Source organism: Octopus sinensis, linkage group LG24 (genome assembly GCF_006345805.1).
Source record: "Octopus sinensis linkage group LG24, ASM634580v1, whole genome shotgun sequence".
In the NCBI taxonomy this organism is placed as follows: Eukaryota; Metazoa; Mollusca; class Cephalopoda; order Octopoda; family Octopodidae; genus Octopus; species Octopus sinensis.
Genome location: NC_043020.1, coordinates 29,051,705 through 29,060,552, shown reverse-complemented (window position 1 = coordinate 29,060,552; position 8,848 = coordinate 29,051,705). Strand labels below are relative to the sequence as shown.

General features: G+C 39.3%; 1 protein-coding gene across 6 annotated transcripts in view; it reads left to right on the top strand.

Moving 5' to 3' along the window:
• Nucleotides 1-8,848, top strand: part of LOC115224031 — a 42,352-nt gene that overhangs the window by 25,213 nt on the left and 8,291 nt on the right. For 5 of the 6 annotated variants that reach the window (XM_036513068.1, XM_036513066.1, XM_036513069.1 and 2 more), the window contains one exon: nucleotides 4,587-4,695. The exons of the other annotated variant lie outside the window; for it this stretch is intronic. In XM_036513068.1, coding sequence (XP_036368961.1) covers nucleotides 4,587-4,695 — 109 coding nt within the window. The remainder of the gene's footprint in view (nucleotides 1-4,586; nucleotides 4,696-8,848) is intronic. 6 annotated transcript variants of the gene reach the window in all.

Sequence of the window (8,848 nt, the reverse complement as noted above, 5' to 3'; positions counted from 1 at the left end):
CTTCCTAACGCCGAATATATATATATAATAATATATATATATATATATATTATATATATATATATATATATATATTATATATATATATATATATATATATATATATACATATATATATATATATTATATATAATATATATATATATATATATATATATATATATATATATATATATATATATATGTGTGCATGTGTGTGTATATATTATATATATATATATATATGTATAGCAAAAACTGTCTGATGAACGGCAACGAGAAACTCAGAGTAACAGATTTTGTTGAATTTTCTGCTGCTTAAAATAAGGTATATATATGTATATGTATATTTTTCTGCACATCAAAAATGTAGGAGGAATATGTGTGCAATCTTATTCCTCTCACAACCAGCTTGCCTAGTTTTTGAATTTATTTATGTATCCATGTATAAATGTATCTATATAGCTGTGTGTGTGTGTGTGTGTGCTAGTGTGTGTTTGTGTGCATGTGTTTATGCAAGTCCTGTCTGCAGTTATGTGAGGGTGGTGTAATGTTTGTATCTTTCTCTTGTATTTTTTTCCCCAGTCGCTTATTTAACCTTGAGCGCCCTGCCCCTCATTCCTCAGCCCCCAGTGCTAACCCACCATTCCTTACTCCCCCCAAATCCTCATTCCTAGCCCTTGTCGCCCACTGTCCTCAAAACGTCTTCACCACCACCCCAGTCCCCACCCCCCGCCAGCCCTTCACATCCTGTCCACCTTTGTCTCTTATCTATCTCGGTGTTATTACACTCCGTTCAACCAGCGAAGTATTAACAGAATGAGTGATGAGAAAGAACTGTCTGAACAAACTTGAATATCAGGGAAAGTTCATTGCAGACTTCTTCTTTGTCTGTCTGTTTGTCTTTCTGTTCCTAAATGGCACCAGCTGCAGCTTCTTTGCTTCTTTTTGATTCTGCTGCCAAAATTTCGGGTATAGAAAATGTCTCTTGGATTTTGAAGGGCAAAAATGGGAAGCCAATCTTACGCACGGTTCCTATGCCAAAATGTCTAAATTTAATGGGAATTAAATCTAGTTGCAAAGAGAATGCCAAACGAAAACAGCTTGTTTTATATTATTTTTTAACTTTTTGTTTCCCCTGGGGGAAGCTGTGGTGCCCATGGCCTTCATTAGTTTTCTTGGATCGGTAAGATTGATGCCATTAATGGAGTACTGTAGATTGTTGGAAGGTGAGGACGGTATTAAGGTGGCGAACTGGCAGAAACGTTAGCACGCCAGGTGAAATGCTTAGCGGGATTTCGTCTGTCGTTACGTTCTGAGTTCAAATTCCACCGAGGTCGACTTTGCTTTTCATCCTTTCAGGGTCGATTAAATAAGTATCAGTCACGCACTGGGGTCGATATAATTGACTTAATCCGTTTGTCTGTCTTTGTTTGTCCCCTCTATGTTTAGCCCCCTGTGGGTAGTAAAGAAATAGGTATTTCATCTGTCTTTATGTTCTGAGTTCAAATTCTGCCGAGGTTGAATTTGCCTTTCATCCTTTCGGGGTCGATTAAATAAGCACCAGTTATGTACTGGGGTCGATATAATCGACTTAATCCATTTGTCTGTCCTTGCTTGTCCCCTCTGTGTAGCCCCTTGTGGGTAGTAAAGAAATAGGTATTTCATCTGTCTTTATGTTCTGAGTTCAAATTCTGCCGAGGTCAACTTTGCCTTTCATCCTTTTGGGGTTGATTAAATAAGTACCAGCTACACACTGGGGTCGATATAATCGACTTAATCCATTTGTCTGTCCTTGTTTGTCCCCTCTGTGTTAGCCACTTGTGGGTAGTAAAGAAATGGGTATTCATCTGCCGCTACATTCTGAGTTCAAATTCTGCCGAGGTCGACTTTGCCTTCATCTTTTGGGGTCGATTAAATAAGTACCAGTCATGCAATGGGGTCGATATAATTGCTTAATCCGTTTGTCTGTCCTTGTTTGTTCCCCTCTGTGTTAGCCCATAGTGGGTAGTAAAGAATAGGTATTTCATCTGCCGCCATTCTGAGTTCAAATTCCGCCGAGGTCGACTTTGCCTTTCATCCTTTCGGGGTGATTAAATAAGTACCAGTTACGACACTGGGGTCAATATAATCGACTTAATCCATTTGTCTGTCCTTGTTTGTCCCCTCTGTGTGTAGCCCCTTGTGGGTAGTACAGAAATAAGATGAGGACAATAGCAATCTGCCTAAAAAAAAGTTATCTTCTCGAGTCATATCAACTCTTAAGGGCCAGTTTCCCAGTTCCATGGTGTAGATATTCGTCACCTGGATGGGATGCCAGTCCCTCACAGGATTATTCATTTTTGCCTGCTGAGTGGTCTGGAGCAATGTGAAATGAAGTGTTTTGCTCAAGAACACAAGGCGTCACCTGGTCCAGGAATTGAAACCACAATCTTACGATCATGAGTCCAACACTCTGGACCACTAAGCCACGTGCCTCTACAGCAATCCACCTGACTGATGCATAGGGTTGGGGAGCCCATATGGGAGTGGGGGGCAGCAGTAATTAATTTTCATTATCCTTCATAAATTGAGAACAACAACAGTTTTTCAATTTTTCACAAAGTGAAACAATAGTCCTTAATTAAATCGTGACTACTGAAGACACATTCTTGTCATTATTTCAAAAACTAATTTAGCCAAACCAATAAAAATCCCTTCTCTGCTCTTCTTCATCCATCAAATTAACATATAAAAATATTTAAAAAGGCATTGAATTGAAATTCCTTATTATTGTTTATTCAAAAAAAGGACATTTTATATTGTTTAACAAAAATAGGCAAAATAAATAAGTTGAAAGTGCTCTGTGGTGTTATCTGTGTCTTTGTAGCTATGATCTTTGCTACGACTATACATTTTAAGCAGTTGATATAAAAATACTCAAATAATTGACTATAGGTGCAGGAATGGCTGTGTGGTAAGAAGCTTGCTTACCAACCACATGGTTCCAGGTTCAGTTTCACTGCGTGGCACCTTGGGCAAGTATCTTCTACTATAGCCTCGGGCTGACCAAAGCCTTGTGAGCGGATTTGGTAGACGGAAACTGAAAGAAGCCTGTCGTATATATGTATATATATATATATATATATATATATATATATATAATATATATATATATATATATATATATTATATATATATATATATATTATATATATATATATATATATATATATATATATATATGTGTGTATGTATGTGTGTGTATACGTTTGTGTGTCTGTGTTTGTCCCCCCAGCATAAATTGACAACCAATGCTGGTGTGTTTACGTCCCAACAACTTAGCAGTTCAGCAAAAGAATCCGATAGAATAAGTACTAGGCTTTCAAAGAATAAGTCCTGGGGTCGATTTGCTTGACTAAAGGCAGTGCTCCAGCATGGCCGCAGTCGAATGACTGAAGCAAATAAAAGAGTAAAAGATAGTACAGCTCTTTTTTCTACTTACAAAAAGTTATTTATTCCAACAAGAAATTGCAACATTTCCCTTTCACAGGTTTAAATGTCAAAGCATTTTTTTTTCCTTTTTTAGTTCCTCAAATGTCTTGTAAACTTCTCTCCCAAAATAATATTGCTGAAATTACAGTGACAAATGATGATGATGATGATGATAATGGTTTCAAATTTTGCCACAAGGGCAGCAATCTTGGGGAAGGGGATGAGTCGATTCCATTGACCCCAGTGTTCGACTGGTACTTATTTCATCGACCCCGAAAGGAGGAAAGGTGTAGTCAACCCTGGAGGGATTTGAACTCAGAACGTAGCGATTGGCGAAAGACCATTAAGTATTTCGTCCAGCACACAAACAATTCTGCCAGCTGAATGACTTGATAACTCTCTCTTTTACTCTTTACTCTTTTACTTGTTTCAGTCATTTGACTGCGGCCATGCTGGAGCACCGCCTTTAGTCGAGCATATCAACCCCGGGACTTATTCTTTGTAAACCCAGTACTTATTCTATCGGTCTCTTTTGCCGAACCGCTAAGTTACGATGACATAAACACACCAGCATCGGTTGTCAAGCAATGCTAGGGGGACAAACACAGACACACAAATACACACACACATACATATATATATATATACATATATACGACAGGCTTCTTTCAGTTTCCGTCTACCAAATCCACTCACAAGGCATTGGTCGGCCCGGGGCTATAGCAGAAGACACTTGCCCAAGATGCCACGCAGTGGGACTGCACCCGGAACCATGTGGTTGGTTAGCAAACTACTTACCACACAGCCACTCCTGCTAACGATAATAATAATAATAATAATCCTTTCTGCTATAGCACAAAGCCTGGAATTTGTGGGGAGGAAGATAGTTGATCACATCAACTCCAGTATATGACTGGTACTTAATTTATCGACCCTGAAAGGATGAAAGGCAAAGCTGACCCCGGCAGAATTTGAATTCAGAATATGAAGACAGACAAAATGCCAAAAACCTTTCAAAGAAGTGGCTGAAGTCCAATGACTGAAGACATATGAAAGATATAAAGATTAAAAGGATTTCTGGAATTTATAACAGAATGTAAAATATTCTTTAACCGTCTTTAACTGTCTTTCAGGGTCCAAAATGAATCATCTGATGAATATGAAGAATTTGACAGTATTTTGGTAGAACTACAACAAGACCAAGTTCAGTCGACTTTAGAGAGAACAGAGAAAATTCTTCTGGTTAGCTTCTGGAAATTTCTTCTTACCTTTTGAATTCCTGGGTGTGCTTACTGGGTGTGGCATCGTTTGACTATGCCCCTGGAGAATGAAAATGCAGGCAGCCATATGGTCTTCAGTTTACGGCTGTAAATATCAATGTTTCTGACAATTAGTGAAGCCACAAACACAAAGCCATGTGGCTGCCTGCTTTTGGGTCCTTCAGGGATATAGTCAAACAAAATCACAGGGGCAAGGTGGGAGGAGGAGGGGGAAGGGGGCAGAGGCAAGGGGGCAGGGGGCAGAGGCAAGGGGGCAGGGGGCAGAGGCAAGGGGAAGTGGGACATGGGATCAGTCCATCATGGGTGGTACTTTTAAGGGGAGCAGCACTTGTGTCTGATGTAGAGGGTGAAGTGTGGGAAAACCAAGGGTTGCCCCAAGTATCTCAGGTCAGAGGATTTTTTGGTTCTTGATAATGTTTTAAGCTGGATTAAAGTATGGTTCATTTATATCAGGGTTACTCAACCATTTTTTTTACGTATGGACCCCTTTGGTTCCTATTTTACCTGGGTGGATCCACCCCATAACCATTCAATATTCAAAAAATCCTATTATATTTTCAAGATTAAAAATTATCAGGAAGTGTATAAAAATTATTAAAATATTTTCTACATTGTGGACGTCTGACCAATTTATTGCACTGGTCTGAAGCACAATTTCTTCATGGCCCCTGAAAAATTATCATGCACCCCAATTCACTATACTGCATCCATGGACCCCTCAAAATCTTATATGGACCCCAACTAAGAACCCTTGAAGCACAATTTTTTCATGGCTCCTGAAAGCCTTGGGAGTGGATTTGGTAGACGGAAACTGAAAGAATCCCATCGTATATATGTATATGTATATATATGTGTGTGTGCACGTGTGTGTGCACGTGTGTGTCTGTATTTACTCCCCCACCACCATCGCTTGACAACCGATGCTGGTGTGTTTATGTCCTCATAACTTAGCAGTTCGGCAAAAGCGACCGATAGAATAAATATTAGGCTTAGAAAGAATAAGTCCTGGGTTCGATTTACTCGACTAAAGGTGGTGCTCCAGCATGGCTGCAGTCAAATGACTGAAACAAGTAAAAGAATAAAAGAATATATATACAAGCCTCGCCTGGCCCCCGTGCCGGTGACACGTAAAAGCACCATCCGTTCGTGGCCGTTTGCCAGCTCTGTCTGGCACCTGTGCGGGTGGCACGTAAAAAGCACCCACTACACTCACGGAGTGGTTGGCATTAGGAAGGGCATCCAGCCGTAGAAACATTGCCACATCTGACTGGGCCTGATGCAGCCTTCTGGCTTCACAGACCCCAGTTGAACTGTCCAACCCATGCTAGCATGGAAGGCGGACGCTAAATGATGATGATGATGATGATATATATATAAATTATAATAATAATAATAATAATAATAATAATAATAATAATAATAAGTAACAACAAAAGAATGAGTCTGAGTGTGTATGTGTGTAGATGTGAACGCAGGAGGTTTATGTCTATAATTTGTGGAATATGGTTGCATGTATTTTTTTATCATTTTTTCTTTTTTTCCTTTTTCTACCTATTAGAGTAACTTGCCTTTTATTCAACAGTTTTTCATTGTGCCTGTTGCCATTAAAGGCCGAGGAGAATGCATCGTAGCTCTTCGGTCCGACATTCGAAACTCTGAGTACTACAATGGCAACCTTTTACTGTTTGTTCTAAATTATAACATGTGTGTGTGTGTGCGTGTGTGTGTGTATTCATATATATATATCATCATCATCATCATTTAATGATGATATATATATATACATATACATATATATATATATAATATAGTATTAGTATTATATATATATATATATATATAGTTTATAGCTTAGAGACACATATGTTCTCTCTATATAGAAACACTTTGAAGTGCTTGAGAGATTTGAACTTGAGCTGTACAAACAAACTATGTACGTCTGTTTACATATAAAGAAAGATGGATTTAGTTGAAAGAGAAATGGAAATCATCATCATCATCATCTAACGTCCGCTTTCCATGCTAGCATGGGTTGGACGGTTCAACTGGGGTCTGGGGAGCCCGAAGGCTGCACCAGGCCAGTCAGATCTGGCAGTGTTTCTACGGCTGGATGCCCTTCCTAACGCCAACCACTCCGAGAGTGTAGTGGGTAATTTTATGTGCCACCGACACAGGTGCCAGACGAGGCTGGCGAACGGCCACGCTCGGATGGTGTTTTTATGTGCCACCGACACAGGTGCCAGATGAGGCTGGCGAATGGCCACGATTGGATGGTGTTTGTTACATGCCCACAGCACGGAGGCCAGTCGATGCGGTACTGGCTACGGCCACGTTCGGATGGTTTTCTTGTGTGCCATCAGCACTGGTACCACAATGATACAAATTCCATTGAATATCATCTATTTTGATTTGTTTTGATTTTGATTTTGATGCGTGTGGAAAATGATATCAGAAATAAGATATGTAAAGTTTTAAAAGTTCTACAGCCATTTCTGGGGGCTTGGTGGTCCTGATATATGACAGATATCAGGGTCCATTATTGGATAATCTCACCTTCTTCAGGGATAAAAAAAAAATTTGTATTAAAATCTTACATTTGAAATGATGGCATGATGGAGACTAAGAATTGAATGGTTTTATAAATTGAATGGGTTTATAAAGGCGGGGAGCTGGCAGAAATGTTAGCACGCCGGGCGAAATGTATAGCCATATTTCGTCTGCCACTATGTTCTGAGTTCAAATTCCGCCAAGGTCAACTTTGCCTTTCATCGTTTTGGGGTCGATAAATTAAGTACCAGTTACGCACCAGTGCGTAATCGACTTAATACCTATGTCTGTCCTTGTTTGTCCCCTCTATGTTTAGCCCCTTGTGGGTAATAAAGAAATAGGTTTTATAGAGAACTACAATTATTAGGAAGGCGAGTTGGAGGGGGAGGATTTAAATGGAGAGTAGCAGGAGGAGGAGGAGGAGGAGGAGGATGGAGGAAATATTTCTCAGGATTGTAATGAGGCTGCTGATAGTAGTAAAGGTGGAAAGGTGGATAGTAGTAAGAGGGGGGAGTAATGTGTAAGTAGTTGAAGGTCAAATTTATGAAAAAGGGATGGTTATTAAAGAATTAAAGAATAGCAGATAAGGAGTATGGGGGGGGGTTAAGATTGTTGTCAGCAGAATGAGAAATAGGGTTGGTTTTTTTTCAAAGTAGTGGAGTTTTGATGTTTTGTTTAAGGAGTGGGGAAGAAGGTCAAGGTGACAGGAGACGTGGTTGGATTGCAGAAAATTGGAAGAAATTTGAGAGTTTTGTGTTTGTGAGTTTTTAGGAAACTAAGAAGGAAAAGTGGTGGAAAAGTGGTTGATTATAATATTTGGAATAAATTTGAAATTTGTGATATATATATTTTTATTTGTGTGGGTATCTGTGTATATATTGATAAAATTGTGTATTTATATAGATGTTTGTATGTTTGTATATGTGTATGCTAGCATGGGTTGGATGGAGAATCATGGGTTGGACAGCCTCTGTATTATATTTGTAAATGGCAGTTTAGATATTTCAGGTGTGTGTCACATATGCTCATATGTATATATATATATATATATATATATTATATATGCATACACACACACACACAATATATATATATATATATATATCACCGTGATCACTGTGACCGACCAGGCTATCAGATGTTACACATCGCTGGTCACAATGCGCTTCGCATTGTCTTAGCCTTCAAATGATGCCACCCCGCTGGCTAAGCGAGCAGGCCAACAGAAGAAAGAGTGAGAGAAAGTTGTGGCGAAAGAGTACAGCAGGGTTCGCCAGCACCCCCTGCCGGAGCCTCGTGGAGCTTTGGGTGTTTTCGCTCAATAAACACTCACAACGCCCGGTTTGGGAATCGAAACCGTGATCCTCCGACCGCGAGTCCGCTGCCCTAACCACTGGGCCATTGCACCTCCACACATATATATATCATCATCATCATCATCATCATCATCGTTTAGCGTCCGTTTTCTATGCTAGCATATATATATATATATATATATATATATATACATTCAACACACATAATTCCATATATATACACACATAATCTATTCAGAAAGGGATAAGAGA